Raw genomic sequence first — 17,804 nt, forward strand, 5'->3', positions numbered from 1 at the left:
TTGTATCATTATCGAGCAGCTTAAACGATGTGCATTTCTCAAGACTAATTCATGTCATAACTTTCATTGTAATCAATTAAAATTGGTTAGATCAGAGCAAGGATCATTCACTCTCACTGCTACACTGATTCAAACGTCACGAAGATTCAAACGTCACGTCACTGAATATTCTACGTATACGTAGAATCTTCAGTCTTGCGCCAAACATGCTAAACCAAAGGCGCCATTGAACGAGTATAATCGCAGTCGCCGCACTGTGCCGTTGTCAGAGGCGTTTCTCCACAAATGAGTGAACTAAATTTGAATAAACCGGTTTATCGAATACTACTACTGGTGTAACATTACTTTCATAAGAATATGATATAATTGGATGGAAACTGAGATATATAGTAATTGTATGTAGCGATTGAAACATCGATGAAATATGTATAGGTCCCAGCTTGCATGGCCTGTTTAGTGAGGGGGTAGAAATCTTTCGCAAGTGCTTGAAATCCACTCCCCCTTACTTCAAAGAATAATTGGAGGTGATTTTTGTAACGTGACTGATGGATGCGTGTTGGGCTATGGAGGGGGAGGTGAGCATTATACCACACCAAATCTCGTAAACTATATCAGACGGGCGGGCCTCCAGTTCTGTAATGCAACGTGTCATGTGTTTAACCAAACATAAACAGTCATTTGTTCAGGTAGGGTGGAAACTTATACCGTAATAGCGATACACGAGATGTATTTATAGAGATGTGTAAATGTAATCTTATATCATTTCTGCCTCGTATCATCTTCATGGGCTTAAGCTGACCCCCTCGAGTCGACATACCATCATGACCTGCTAGGCCAAGATACGCTTTTAATTACCAGCGGGTAAGCGCTCCAGGGCGCAGCGAAATTCTTCTTCCAGTCTTCGCGCTGCTGGCAACACATTAGTTTTATGTACTAAGTCATGTGGAGGCGGTTCAAACTTATCTGCGTCTGGAAGATTTCAAATCTCCAACTTGGTGTATCTGCTCTACTGCCTTCATGTACCCCACCCCCGCCTTTTCTTGATTCTTCCTTTATTATGTCTTGATAACTCGGAGTTCATAGTTTGACGCTGATGGATGTGGAGTTCAGTGGTTCTATGAAGTTATAGGATAACCACATAGATCCACGTTACTTTGAAAAGGAATAATTCATGGATGGATAGCACTTAGATGTATTCTCTCTCGTCATCAAAATTATCAATTTACTGATTAAACACTATTTCTTGTGGTGCAACCATTATGTTTTGTTTCAAATGGAATATGAATAATCAAATTAATTAATGTTCGAATGACAAGGAACTAAAGTCAATTGAACAGATTTCCTTCACAACACGACAAAGTTGGTGTGAGGATCAGCGCTCGAGATGTTCTTAAGTTTCGTGCCAGATCGTGAAAGTGAACTTAAATAACCTTTTCCTAACTAATGAACTCGAAAAAAAAATAATCATGAGAAACCCAAAAAGCTCAGGACCATGGGCCTAAAACAAAATCAAGAAAATTTAATGTCATCGTTGAAATTTTTCACAATATTTTCTTCTCCGACAGCAGCTGGGAGTCTGTGTTACTACTTATTTAGGTGCTTGTGCATTAATACCATCATATCATCCCTGCCATTTTGATGGATGTTTTTGTCTTAGATCGTCATCCTTCTAAAAAGTATGATCTCGTCACAAATCGCCATGTTAAGAAGAATGCAATGAAACCGTCATTTTATAAACGGCATTCATATGCAAAGTTGTGTTTTTGGAGTTTGCTTGGACCACTTTCTATTTTTGTAGCTGGCGAATGAAATGCCTGCCACAAATCACAACGTGTCTTCCAGTTCGACTCCAGTACCACCACGTAGCCTATTGGAATACCTTATTGGAATTAGTTTGGATATACCAAGTAGTGTATGCGATTGGTGTTGTAGCTATTCTGTCACCTGTTTATTCCATCGAACTTGGCGGCTGGTGGATTAGGAGGCCCCTTTCTATATATCATCGAAGGCATCTGTAGACGTATCACCATCATGAGTTCATGTAAGAGCTTCTTGATTATCTTGTCAAGTTTCTGTCCCTCTCAATTCCAATCCTCTTGCCATCTTTAGTTATCATTTTTATAAAGCTTTTGCAATGTTATTTCATTCCGCCTATTTTGTTTATGCGATGTGAAGTAAGTCATACGTTAGGGAAATAAAATGTATTGTATTTGTTCTGGAATTTACAACGATCCGTCTTGTGCTAATTTTAATTATCAAAATCAACCATACACCTTGCATCTGTTAAACCACCTCCTTGTCCTTGAATATTATTGAATATTTTTGTTCTTATACGAAGAAAAACAAATATCGATACAACTCAAGAATATTCTTGCATTCTCCTTGCTGGAAAGATTGGCACGTCCAAACAAGATTAATTATTTTTTTATGTAATGTCGATTTCTCCGTAAGTTACTATCGATTTTTTTTCCATTATGCTCTTTAAAAAAATTTACTTTTGTCTTAATTTTGAGCAATCAAAGTAAACATCACCTTTTCAATTAGATCATTTTAGTTGAAGACTTGGAACTTTTTTTTTTAGATCTGCATGTGATACGTGAAATACTGAGCATATGGAAAGACTTTCATCTAATTTTAATTTGTCTTGTTACTACATTTAAGCAAAAAACGAACGTGTTCTGCTTGTTAAAAATCCTATATAGAATATATGAGCCTTTCACACTAGTCCATTTCTTTCCTGACATATAGGCGTAAACCTTTTACCGAGATCTCCTTTACACATTACTATACAACAATCCATTAAAAAATGTTCAATAGCTTTTATTCTTTTATTATAGAAGGGACATATTGAATGGGGAATGAAGGATTGACCCCCCCCCCCCTCCTCATCCCCTTCCACCTCGAACATAAAAAAGTGTACGCAGTTTGTTAGTGAGGGTGCTATGGATCATTGCATTTTATGTCCCAACATGAAAGTTTTCAAAGAACTTCCTTAAATGCTGACTCTTTGACGACTTTTTCACATACCGAGTGTTTATATCTTTTTCGCTCGCTCGCAAGTTCTCAAACGTATTTCAGTGTATAAACCCCCTCAATTTTGCGATGCAATGTTACGTCATTACACGACTTAGTCCTTGTCTCTCTTTGGTATGACTTTATCTGACCTTTTTGTTTGCTCAGGCGAACATGTAATGTGCTTCACAGATTCTCAAGTCCACGAGTCATGGTCAATGGTCTCTATACATAGACCGAAGATGGTCACATTTACACCGCAAGAAAAAAAAAACAAAGAGCGCATTTTGCTGCTATGTGTGTTTGGTATCATGTAGCAAATAGCGTTTCAGCTCTGATTGAGTTATACCCCCTCCCCTCTCCCCCTTTCTCTCTATATATATCTCTCTGCATCTCTCTTTCTACCCCCCCCCCCCTTTCTGTTGATATCACTATTTTTTACTAATATCATCATTATTACCTTCTTTTATTAAGAATTACTCTCCGGCATCAATCTTAACTAATACTGCACTTATGCTCGTTTTTTAATTGAAATTCGAAAAAGCAAATTATTAGAAATATAACTATTCCTGCATGAAATAGCAGATTTTGTATCGTAAAGTAATGTAGTAAATATAAAATTATAAATGTTTTAACGAGTGGTGTGCATTCTGGATGAAACAAAATCAAACAGACGAAAAAAAATCAAATAAACACTGAACATTAAATGAAGGCGTATACGAATGCATTTGGCAATACAGATGTTCCCATATTCATGGCATTCGTATCATGGCCCGTCTTTCATAAGTATTTTTTACAATGAGAAATGCACAATTTATTTTTCAAAATTTACTATCAGCAAATCAAATTGAATGATCATGGTAGCTACTTAAATCTTTTATCGCAAAATCGTTATATAAAAAACAAGTTTTATAAAATAGGCCCCTAATTATGTCAAGATACTGTCACACGTGGATATAGTTTAGCCAGGTATAGCGATGTAGGTATGACATGTCCTTTTATCATCTTAACTTTGTTCTTAATATCGATAATCCATTTCCTTATATAAAAAATGCCATTCGTTAGCAACGCATAGCGATTTATGCATTCAATAGATTATAACTTTTTATATTAAAAAGATGGCTCAATGGTAGAAGACCCTCTTCGTGATCGAAAGGTCGTGAGTTCGATCCCTGGCCGAGTCATACCAAAGACTTTAAAGAGGGGCATTCCGTCTTCTTGTCTGGCGCTCGAATTCGGAAAATGGAGAAGGGTAATAATAACATATTAAGTTATGCAGGAGCCGGTTGAAAATCAGCTGATAATTGAAGTGGCTGCCCTGGATAAAAAAGAAGTTATAATTATTATTATTAATAACTCGGATTAAATGAACTTTATATCGACTTGCTGTGCCTCCGCCGACAAACGCTGGCAAAAGTTCCAGGTGCGCCAGCCCTTTAACGGGTGTCACAATATTATCACTGCAAGCGTCAAGCCCGACTGTCCTAAGCACTATGTAATAGACCACCTGGTACAACGTTTAATGCCCTTAGCTAATTAGGTCATATTACCCTGTTTTATTGCGTAATATTATGTGAGTGACATGAATTTTGTCTGATTTGTATAATAGTTCGCACCCTCTAACGATTATGTTCCCTCAATTAGCTGGTAAAGCCTGTTTCTTGATTTGTTAGAGAATGAAAAAAAAGTCAATTATATTCGACCACTTATCATGGTATATAAGGTAGTGATCATTGTTGGATTTTCACTGGGCGATTCTTTACAATAACAATTTTCTAATATCCTCTACATAAATATGATTGTTTTTGTAATAATATTTCATTTATCCTCTTTATATGATTTTTCATCTTCAGATAGGATAAAAATAGTCATACACAACAGTATTGCATATAAAAGAAACAAAATAAATAAGAGCATAAATCGTGTCAATATTAATATCAGCATAAACAGATACCAGAATTATCAAATCGATATGACCAATATTTTTTCCAAAAAAAATAGCACGATTTATATTTAATAAAAACTCTCATTATTTCATTCTATTTACCAATGGATTAAAACTTGAAATAGAGGCATATTGTCAAATCAGTATTACTGTATATTTTCTTCAAAAAATTGCACGAATCATTTTAATAAAAACTCATTATTTCAATCTATTTACCAATGGATTAAAACTTTGAAAAATATGAATAGAGATATATGGTAATTCATGGAATTTTTTTCCATCAGTATAAAACCCACCCGTTTCTTTTTTAGGTAGTACTCTTAATTAAATGGCATTGAAAAATCAAATATGTTTTGATGAAATGAAGCCATATGTTAATTCCCTGTAGTATTTTTTGTTACAATCGTAAATAGATTTTAACATTCGAACGTTCACTTTTGAAACGAACTGGTTAAACATTTGTAGATGAAAGCTTCGGCTATTTTTTAATTTTTTCATATTAATTTCTTTTTACTTTTATTATTTTTAGTTGTTTTTCAAGAAAAAATATTTCCTTAGTAAAATATATTAGAATAAATAAGTAGACAGAGAAGTGCATCTAACATTCCCCCCCCCCCCCATTTTTAATTGTTATACCGATTCAGTCTTCGAATATTTTTCGATGTGAGAAGGTGGACTCATTCTTGTCCCCTACAGTTACAGCTATTTGCTTTAAGACTGTAGCATGACACTCACCATGACTCAAAGACATGGTCAATATTCCCTCAATTTCAGCTGATGACAAGACTTTATCGTTAGACATTACGCGGTCTTCAAAATCGAAAGGTATAATCAATACGCATGTGTATTTTTTAATCGCGCGCTAATACCCATATAGCGTTCTTGGAACGTTCACTGTAGGACAGTATTGCGATGCTCTTGCGAATTTAGAGAATTTGTTGTAAAGAACTTGTAAAGGCCATACTTTTACCATCATACTGGAATCTTAAAAACATATCCACCATGTCCACGGCATGATTGCCATGACTGTAACAAATACAGGGCGGGCGCTCGAAGGTTTGATCAATGAACTCTACAGTGCGTATCAAAAAAAGTTTACACTTTGAAAAAGCCCTGGGAATTAAAAAATATACAACATGTGGTAATTTTTTCTCATATAATCTTGGGTTTGGGTCTTATCTATCCAATGAAAGTAAAAGTTTTGACAGAATGTTACACTTGAGTGAGCACTGTCTATTTTTGTAAAGCTCGCAGAAATGCTCATTTTCACGCTGTGTCAAGGAGAAAGGGGCACAATTCACTCTTCGAAGTGTTTTGGGCAAGGAAACAAGTTAGAAAAGGTAAAAGATATCTTCAAATAAATTTACTAGCTAAATCATACGTGTTCTTCATGATTAAGGTCTACTTTTATTCGCTTAACTATTTCAAAGTTCTGCGCAAATCATTTTTCACTAACTTTTCAAAAGTAAGTGGTGCTCACTCAAGCGGAAATATTTTTGACAGTTATATCGTCATTTGCTTAAATGGATCTGTACCAATGTTAAAATTTGGAAAAATCTTCAGGATATTACAAATATATAATTTTACAGGATTTTTTCTAAGTGTAAACTTTTTTTTGATACGCACTGTATAGCTTATATCAATTCACTCTCGATCCATTTATCCTATTTTGTACCAATCGAAGTCGCCATTAAGTATTTTGAAGTAGATGCAAGTGCATGTTACTTCGGATCGAGTAAACAATTGTGATAGCATTGTACCTATTGGCAAAATGTCATGAACTCTTCTGATGTTGTATGCTCATTATTCCTCTTCAAAAGATGATCAAAAAAATGAAATGCGGTTAAAAATTCCAGTCCATCTTAAGTGCAATTATGGGTCCCATAAAACACGATATGATAATTATGAGCAATTTATTTTTCCTGCACCGCCCACACGAGTATGCCCTATATGTATTTTTTTTTCTAACAGTAAGTTTGTTTTTGCGTAGAATCATGACAAATGGACGATCATGATTCGAATTCAGGTCAATATATGACAACAATAGTGACAAATGATCTATATGTACATATACAAATACACAGTAAAATATGTGTATTCTTAGAAATATAGGAAATATTCTTTTCATTGGAACAGTTTTACAGATCCTCTAATTGCAATTACAAACTGGATATAATCATATCAATTGCATCAAATCTTACTTATATCAGTCTCGCCATCAATCATTTGAAATATTTGTATATATACGTATATATATAATGTAAACTCTCTAGATGTTAATCTTTTTTATGTAAACGTTGCATTAATAGTCTCCGGCCTACTGCAATTAATGTATATGATTAACCGACTTTGAAATAAATTGAATTTAAATGAAATGAAGAAAACGATAATCACATTTTGATAGACACCCCCCCCCCCCACACACACACACAGCTCGACATCAGTACAGTGTGTCTAAAGGGGCTTTCACAATCGCTCTTGCGATCATTTGGTCACAATACATGTTGCACACAATCGCAACGGTTGTTATCAGTCGCACCAACAATTGTAAAAGGGGCTTAATATGCATACATGTATGCGATACATAAAACTGTACCGGAATTCTGACATTGTTTTGCAACTACACGTACAGGATATTCTGTGTGTTATAAACGTGTAACGTAAAGTCAACGTATTATTGTCACTCAAGCAAAAGTACCGACACTGCGAAAAGCACCACTTCCATCTTCCTCGTCGGCTCACGTTATATGTTGTTAGCAACACTGCCGGTCTTAAAACTCCACTACCAATACCACGCTCACCATCACCGCTATACTACTTAATCAGTACTGCCACAACCATCCACCGAAAGTTAGGAACACAGTTATCACGACCACTGTCACAACAATCAGCGGCACCAGTGCCACCCATAGGCGCCACCACCACGCACCATCACAAACATCGCCCCCCCCCCCCCCATCACACCATTACCATTGTCCACTGTGATATCATTACTGTCGCGGCGCCACCACCTCCAGCATTGAGATCAAGACCACCGTTGTCACCATCACGATCAACATTACCACTTCCACAATTACTAACATCACTAACACCATCACCACCACAACTACTACCAATACCACCTCAAACACACTGCAATCACCATTATCACCCCTCCCATCGCTGCACTGTCACAAACACCGTCACGATCAACCACCACCACCACTACCAACGCCAGTACCACAACCTAAATCACAACCACATGTACAGCGTCTGTCAGTATTTCACTCAAGGATTCGTCATCCATCATTGCTTCGACCATATACTGACAGAGAATTTTTAATATGCATTACTTTAATTTCTAAGCCCGGTGGGTGTTTTATAATGCTCTTAATAAGTTAAGAATTACTTGACGTATGACTGGTTACCCTTTTCTTTTGCTAAATGGTGTACCTATGTAGCTGATTTAGCACCTAAGAACATGTTCCAGTCGAGCATAAAGCCGTCTGAAACTTCATGTTGCAGCCATATTTCTCTACGGTGGCCGTAAGGCTAGTCGAAAACAGCCGTTTTATTCATTTCAAACCACCTATAGGTTGCTAGTTAAAAAAAGGTTAAAACCGTTGTTTTCGACTTGCTGTACGGCCGCCGTAGGGGAAATGTGACTGCGCCATAAATACGGACAGCTTTCTGAGTCACCAACCAAGACAGTTTGTTCATCATGCCGAAAAGATGCTAGAAAACTGAAAGAAATCTTTTTTCTTTATAGAGATGTATGCCAAGTGTAAATATATACCTCGGTTTTTAGCGCGCTCATGAAAATTTGTAAACCACTCGATCTGGGTAAACTTGAATTTGAATTTCTTGAAATACCAACGTACTACACGTTTGGTTTCATAGAACGAATATTGGAATGGTAATTTCTCGTTTTTAGTAGGTCACAGAAGCCTGGATGTTGGGCTTCACTCTATGCATTTTGTAAGAACAAACGCCAAGTAAATGTTTAGGCAGACTCATAGGCCCTAGGCGCTACAGGCTTTTGCAGCCCTTGTGCTCAGGTCATGTGCAATGCTGTGAATTATGGGGACACGGGACGGATGGGGTAGACTGGATGCATGCCGCCCCTCCCTCTGACTTATGGGACTTCGGATGACACGATTTTTTTTTGGCGCCGAAACGTATGAATTTATCATCATTCTCATGGACCGATACCAACCTTAGATGTCCTGTAAAAACTGCTTGACGGAACACTTCATTATCGCGAGTAAAGACTCTATAGCGGTGACCACCACCCCCTACAAAAGGTGTTTTTCTTGGTCACCCCTGGTCGTCTGTCCACATCATCATTGCTGCGGATCTTTGGAATGCGGTACGTATAGAATGTGAAGTGGGAGGAGGGGAGACTAGGGGCAGATGGACGGATAAAGAGAAAAAGAGAGGGAGAGAGAGAGAGAAAGATGAAGAGGGAGAAAGGGAGAGAAAGAAAGAGTGAGAGAGAAAAGGAGAGAGTGATAGAAAGAGAGAAAGAGAGAAAGATTGAGATAAGGAGATATAGAGGAAGAAGGACCTCTCGGTAGACCCGCTGCAGTAGGGTCATTCTCCCGTTTTCATTTATGAATTTCACATGTATCATTTTATATGTACTGTTATTTGTTTTTAATGGCAATACATTCGTTCATAAAGAGGGGGAGCAGTGGCGTAATGAGAAAAACTTTGAGGAGGCTCGATATGACGTATCACGTATAATAAAAAGTTAAAAGCGAGCTAGCCAAAATTTCAACATTTTTATTACAAAAATCACACTTCGTGGTAGATTTTGACATAATATTCGGAAAAATGTCATATTTCACCCTTATCCTTCCCACTTCTCTTTTACTTTCTTGGTCGTGATTATTATTATTATTATTATTTTTGGGGGGCGACCCCCATCTGTACGCCAGGGAGAGGGAAGACTGAAAGAGTGAGAGAGACATAGGGATAGAAAGTTTATGTGTGTGTGAGAGAGAGGGAGAGTGAATGTATTGCCTTCGTTGACTGACACAGTGTCATTACGGTCTTCGAAAACAATAATTCAATTCAATTTGCATTTATTTCATTATCGATTAAAAATATACATGAAACAAGATATGAGAAACTATTTACAAGCAAAAGTAAAAATGAAAATGAAATGGGGAACTGCATAAATAAAGCTAAGAGGCCTTGTGTAAGTATAATCGGTAACGTTTATTTCTTTCACAACTTTATTCTGTATAAATTGAGATAACTTTAGTAGGACAGTAGTATGTTATATCACAATCACCAAATTTAAATTGCTGTGTAGTAGAGTCCGATGAGAAAGACAGATAAATAATAATCAGTTCTTTAGAACCATATTTATCATAAAGATTATCGTAAGTGTACTTGAACGCAATGCATTTTATATTACACCATCTTATAGTATGAATATCCAGGGGCTACATCGGAGTCTGCCAACTTGTTGTATGCTACTATCTCTTCCCTTACCCCTCCCCCTATCCCATTCCCCCTCCCCTCTCTACCCCCCCCCCCCTCACACACATCCACACAATCTTTCCCTCTCTTTCTTTCTGTCTCTCTTGCTTTCTCAAACGCAAATACATGTACACCCACTTTCAATGTCATGAATACAATTATCATATTAAACTCCATTTTTATAATGAGAGAAATACGCTCCATCCCTTTCGCATATTCAGTCATAATTTCACTTCCAAGCCATATAACATATAAGTCCAGAGATAATTATAGCAATGTCATTATACGTTGCTACTATAATGTTTTGAAAGTGAATAAAGCGGTTGATTCAGCAATGTCACTTATTTTAGTTTCGTATCTCATTTAGATTCATAGTCTGCAAATCCAATAGTAATCCTTTTATCCATAATCCAAGATGGCGTCCGCAATTGGTTCCCGAAAATTGATCAGTTTCTCTCTCCGTTTTCCGTCTTTTATAGTTTGTGTGGAAACATGGTCTAAGACTAAGGAAATATAATTTGCTAGCATTGTATGGTAATCATTTTCAATTCTAAATTTTACTTAGTTATAAATAATTTCTTATCATTATTTATTTTTCAATTTTTATCAAGGATTTATGCTTACACTTCTTCCATTTTTTAAAATGTATATCAGCGCAGTTCCAGCATTAGTTTTTTCTTAGTCACAAAAGCCATTACAATAAACTTGTATAGAACATGAAAACTAAATCATTATCTTAGATACTTCTTGAAATACTATTATTTATACATATTTCTTATCAATATCAATTCGATTTAAATTGTTGTATTGCATGAGCGCTGTTGCCCGTTGGTAAGGCATTTATCCTCATTACCAAGTCCATCTGACATGGCATTAAGCCGTCGGTCCTCTGGTTGCTTACTTACAAGCATTCATGCTTTCTTATCAATTATTTAATAAAAATCAATACCACCACCTTAATACCCGATGAAACACAAAGGTACGTCTTAACATAGATAAGACATTAACAAGACATCCATTTGAACTTTCATGATAATTCCCCATACAGCTTAGTTATAAATCTTGACTAAAATACGTCTTCATAAACAGTTATGACATAAGAACTAACCTTCGATAGCACTCGGGCGTACTGACCTAAAAAAACACACACAACAGTTTGCCATCTTAACTCCGTGGAGGAGGAAATATTCATGATGATATGGATAGATGTATGATATAAAACGGGAATATGATGCTCTGTCGAAGGGAATCCACTGCCATAGGCGACTTGTCATTAAGATGTAGGCCAGCCATCTTCGTTGTCGTCGATCATTACAGGCTACAGGGGGGCTTTCACTCTTGGCTGGCCGATCTTGGGTCATTTAACCTCACGTCATTGATGTCTCTTTAGTACCACCGTCACACTGGTGAATCCGAACCAGTCCGATCATAACGTTATTACCAATGACATACCATCGGTCGGTTTGAAGTCGAGTTATTTGGTATGACTGTAGCATAAACGTCTTGAAGTTAGTGTTACTGTCACGCCACTTCAGACCGCGTCCCCCGTACGTAAATTTCCCTGTCCCCATGTAGACCATGGTAGCAGTGCTTGGCGGTTAAAATACCGTGGAGGCATTTGGCGTTGCAGGCTTAAAGAGAAGCGTTCGTAGAGGTGGACTTGACATTGGTTTTTGATGATTGATTCCGAAGACTCTATAATATTCCTTGCCTTGTTTACAGATGAAAACTATAAATGTTACAAAGTGATTAACAAAAGGAATTTTCACCTAAACCTTGAACATGTCGCCCTCTACATGTTGCACAAAATGTACCAGTAGCAATGTCCACCTGGGTAAAAGTTTGACCAAGAAACCGTTGATAAGAGCTTTATCAATTTTGTAAATTTCTGATTTTCCTTGCAGCAATGCATGGTAGCGGAGATATCAAATTGTATGCCTTGTTTCCAGTTTAGAAACACAAGCAATATCTCACATGGCAAGTGTTGTAATCGATTTCATTTAGACAAATCTTGTGATTATACTAAACTCTCAAATTTATTTTGATAATTCTGTGTAAGTGTCATACCAGTCTGTAATTTTAAACTCTCGTGACTTGATTAAAAGAAGAAATATATCTATAGCTACCTAGTTTTTTGTACTGAAGCCAATGTAGTTACGTTCTTGAACACTGACACTTCCGGAACTTTTTCTCAGTTATATTTCTTTTGCGAAAGGCCCATTTTAAAGCTGAACATAAAATTGGTAGCAAATGCGGCATTTATGCAAGTTTTAACTTGAATGAATTTCGCATTTGCTATCAATTTTAAAAAATCTAATGAACGGTTTTTTGGTTTGGTTTGGTTTTATTTACCGTATGAAAATCACAATAAAATACGTTTCACAAGATATTATATTAAATATAAATATATAAACATGCACATAAAAATATACGGATGGTATGTCATGTATGACCTCGCCTTGGCTCCCTTTTATGATGTAATATATTTACAAAGACACTTTCTGAAGAAATACTCTTATTCAGGTATTTTGTTAAGTGACCGTACTAGCGGAGCGTCTGCATAAGTCAAGAAGGTCTTCCGTGCATTAATACCGTAGAATATCATATTTTTCCTTGCTGCATTTGTCGTATTTCTGAGGCTTTTCATTAGCTGACCATTCATTTCGGTGGCAGTCAAAGAAAATATTGCCATGGCAACATAAATGGTTGTCGCGAGATAAAAAGGGTTGACCCAGAACACCGGATGACAAATATTACTAAGGAGTTTTCGTACTGCACCGCACCGCAGATTAAAAAAAAACCGTACATGTATTGTCAAATGCCCTTCATGGCAAAGGACAGCCGAGAAGTCTTTGTCGAAAATTGGTGAATCAAAACCGCACTTTTGTCCTGGACTCTGGACAAACGACATATTTGCAATTTTTCGTCAGCTCCGACACTTAGGGCGAACCTGCTCTTCCGGTTCACCAATTTTCGACAAAGACCTCCTGGCTAATTCTTTGTCATTTTGACGGGTATTTTCAATACATTTACTGCGTTCTTGAATCCGTTGTACATAGCAGTGCGTACACTCCCTGTTGGAAGGGGAAAGACGTACTACGTGTACCTAATTATTATAATTAATATTAACAAGAGCTTACTCGTATATTATGAAGAAGGGAACGTGGATGTCAGATTGTGAAATTGAAAATGGATATGTTTACCGGGTTGAGTATCAGTGATCGCATTAAAGCACCCTCCAAGGAACGATGGATGAGGGCGAGAAGCGATGAGCAAACAAAAGCTGAAGATGATATGATGGAAGAGATGGGGATGACGATGGTCGCTCGGAGAGATGAGACGATATGAGAGAGGGAAAGAGGAAGAGGGAGAGGAGAATGTGGATGGTGATGAAGGGATGGTTGGTAGAAAGGGAGGACGAGTTGGAGATAATTGGATATGGAAAGAGAGAGAGAGAGAGAGAGAGATGAAAGAAGGTATATTCATGAGAGGGAAAAGGAAAGTGAGAGAGGATTATGAAAATAATGGGATGGTGGATAGAAAGGAAGAAAGAGGGAGAGAGATGGGGGGGGTCGTATACTAAAAATAGGAGAGGAAGCATGCATGAAAAATATTGTGAAGAGAGACTGAGAGAAGAAATCATTAATATAGATCATGAAATTTGAGAGAAAAGATGATTTAAAAACCCAACCTTTTACGACGAACCGAATGACAAAAGGGAACCAGCGATGGTGGGGGGGGGGGGGGGGGGTTAGAGAGACAAAATGAACTAAAAATGCGGGAAGTGAAAATATGAAGAGAATATTTACATGAGAGGAGGATAAACTGATAAATTAGAAAGAAAAAGAGGAAAGATATATAAAACAGGAAATACAATGTTTTATGAAGATAATCAATGACGAGTGGGAGGCGAGGAGAGAGAATGAATTAAAGAGGGTATAGAGAGAGAGACAGACAGAGAGAAAAGGGGGTATAAGAGGAGAGTGACTTAAGCAGCAAGATGTATGTCAGCGGGCTACATACCACTCGTGTCCCGCCGATAGCAATGTCCCGTGGGACAGAGCGAGTGTTGTTCTACGCGATGAATGTACGATATGATAGCGGCTCACCTCACATCCAAACTGATCAATAGGGCATTTACCCTCACCGAGTTTCCCGCCAAGTACCTGCTAAAGAGTATGGACCTGAATAGCATCGCATTCGCCGTGAATAGTAGGAAATATAGGGCTTCTTGAAGACGGTAATGCTGTGGTCAAATTGAAAACGTGTCTGGTAAAGATGGTTAATTTCCTTATAGAAAATATTCAAGTAATACTGTTTAACCAATGAATTCCCTGGTTTGATTGTCCAACTGTTAAAATAGAAAGTGTTCAAACTTTCGTATAAACTTTTATCTTTGTCTTGACAAATGTCAAATTCATTTGGCATTTAGTGAAATGAGAGAAACTCGTCTAATTGCATACCCGTTTGCCCATTATAGCAACAAAAATAATCTGTAATCAATTTCAGTTTTCAGCTATTCGGACAGTGTATCCGTTCAATTCAATTTTAATTTATTTTGCAAAATAACACAATCAAGAAGTTACAAAGTAAAAAAAAAACCAGCAACGTAATGAGCCAGGACCTCTTAAAAGCAGCCTGTGTTTATATTTGAGGCCCTAAATGGTAATTTATAAATACAATACAATATAATATTAACATTAAATTAAATTTGTTTAAAAAAAAAATTAGCATTAGCTAAAGGCCTACACACAATACCTACCAAAAAAGCACATACACCCGCAATCACACATTGTAATAAAAGAATAAGGAAAGTGTTAGACAGAGAGAGAGAGAGAGAGAGAAAATAAGAATAGCGAGGAATGTGATATGAAGAAAAAAGGATAAAGAGAATGAGTTTACTCAGCCAGGGATGACCTATTAATATGATAATATATTAATATAACATATGTCGTATGAGGGTGGAAATGATTATTAGAATAATGTTCGTTTAATAAAAAAGCATAAAGCATTCATAAACATGATAAATGACAAAGGGGGTAACCATGTGATAGAAATATCAACAAGATATTTTGGAAATCAAATTAAAATTTGTTTAAAAAAACAATCTGAACGGTTGAAATCTTTCAAAGATTACGTTTACATGCGCTGTAGTGTATATCGTATTTGTTTTCCCTTTCCTTGCCTATGTAAGAATTATACTTATTTAGTTTCGATTCAGTGTATATAATCCAGTTAGAGTCATCCAAGTTTGTTTATCATAGAATAAACATTTTTTTTTGGGGGGGGAGTTTTGATTTAAAGTTCAAAAGATATCCTTATTATTAGTCTGCTTAAACTTTGAAAATGAAGCAATTTAACAAAATAATCAAATCAAATACTTGTAGATAATATAAGTCAAAACTCCTAATTATCCAATATTGTCATCCAATAAAGTAGATGCATATCAAGGTGAAATAACCCAAGCTTGAATATGACGTTACTTTTTCAGCTTATTACTATACATTTTCAATAAAATTTCCTGTATGTCTATTTATTCTTAGACTTTCGAATAAAACATACATATATCTGTCAATCTCGCCATGAGTATTCTTCGTAATCCTTTCCTTGTTTTCTAAACTACTCCTGCACACATTCCATTTCTATTCCGCTGCCCGCCTCAGGTAGTCTTTATAACAGTCTGTTCCCTAAACATAAATAAACATGCGACGAAAAAGGCGGAGAAAAACAGGGGCGCGAAAAAGGGCACATTGCTCGAAGAAACATGGGGAAGGGTAATTTGATAAGCACTACATATTGCCGAGAGACATCCAACATGTCGAGACATTTGTAATATTTTACCATCAAGTCCCCTTTCAATACGAAAAGAAAGGGTCGTGTGTTGCATAGTTTCTGTCAAGTTTTTATAGGGGTGTAATGTTCATAAATCCCCCAGCACCCCCTCCAAAAATGTATGAATGACAAAATAAATTAATAAATATATAAATTAATTAACTAATTAATCAAGAAATGAATGAATAAATAGTGAAAAATCAGCAACAATAACATCAATAAAAGTAATGATAACAATGATAATAATAATAATAGATATATTGATGATACTAACAATAATAATACTACTAATAATAATAATTACAATAATAATAGTAGTCGTAATAATGATAATAATAATAATTACAATAACAACAATAATGATGATGATGATGACGACGACGACGATGAAGATGGTAATATTAATGATACCAAAAAAACAATGAAATAAACAACTAATGACTTTTAGTCAATTTTATTCAAATAAACATTTATTTTCTTCCATTTCCACAAAATATAAAGTATACTGCTATACTATTATGAACTATACTACTTGCTAATAACACACCGTCATATTAAGTACACGGTGCTTTCAATTGGTTTGCCGATCAAACTACCTGCACAAATTAGGCAACTTGCAGCACTTAATATTTGAAGTGCAGATTTATTTACCTATGCGAACCAATACTCAGTGTTTGTCGATATCAAATATATAATATTTCCTTACATCCTTGAATAAATATTGAATGTACACAGTTTCTTTCGGCAAGTAGTTTGGGTTTGGAGGTTAACCTACGGTGTGAGGGTTTTACACCAATTATCACATGTATAATGATCAAGGCCCTGTAACGTTAGGATTGCGATGAATTATAAATATGAGAGACCAATTCTGATTCGCTCCTGGCCGGTATTCGGGAAAAAATGCGGATGTAACAATAGTGTTGATTGGTCAATGACATTTAGGAATTGATTACAAATCTTTGTGTTCAGGGTACCGGTTCATCATGTGTAACCTTCGAAATGCCTATTGTATTCTCATGGGGTGTATCTTTGCGATGAGTAAATGACATTTCCTGACGACTTCAGTTTGCACATGCTCTCATCTTAAGTATTATTTAAATATCATGAAATGCAAACACGTTTAGTTCTCCTGGAAACATTCATTTCACGTCTCGTTTAAACGAAATAACACGGGAGTGTACTTAAAGTTGAATAAACTGCCACCTGAATCTGAGTATTGAAATTCGAAATTCTATGACAAAAATGGAAGAAGGTCAAACATGAGCTATCCCATTGTGGTAGCACCATTTTATTTTATTTTTTAAAGCAATACCTGCTTTGTAAACACAATGTTAGAACGTGTCATGATTATTTGTATCATTAAACAAAAACTACCTTCTACATCTATTTTTATAGAATCTGTGAATATCTTTTTCCAGTTAGCATCTGAAGCCAAGCAAGGGAGGCTCTTATCTTCTGTGTGTTTCGAATTCATCTAAACATGTCCATATATGGCAGGAAATCACTTAGAAATAACGTTTACCGAGGGTACTTGACATCATGGGTT

At 36.3% G+C, this 17,804-nt stretch overlaps 1 protein-coding gene across 2 annotated transcripts in view; it reads left to right on the forward strand.

Moving 5' to 3' along the window:
* Window positions 1–17,804, forward strand: part of LOC129278363 (uncharacterized) — a 100,273-nt gene that overhangs the window by 24,708 nt on the left and 57,761 nt on the right. The window contains exon 1 of one of the 2 annotated variants that reach the window (XM_064110197.1): window positions 566–2,041. The exons of the other annotated variant lie outside the window; for it this stretch is intronic. Within the exon in view, the coding sequence (XP_063966267.1) occupies window positions 2,032–2,041 (10 nt within the window). The 5' untranslated portion in view covers window positions 566–2,031. Of the gene's footprint in view, window positions 1–565; window positions 2,042–17,804 lie in introns of those variants that run through there. 2 annotated transcript variants of the gene reach the window in all.

The sequence above is a fragment of the Lytechinus pictus genome, chromosome 15 (assembly GCF_037042905.1).
Source record: "Lytechinus pictus isolate F3 Inbred chromosome 15, Lp3.0, whole genome shotgun sequence".
Classification (NCBI taxonomy): Eukaryota; Metazoa; Echinodermata; class Echinoidea; order Temnopleuroida; family Toxopneustidae; genus Lytechinus; species Lytechinus pictus.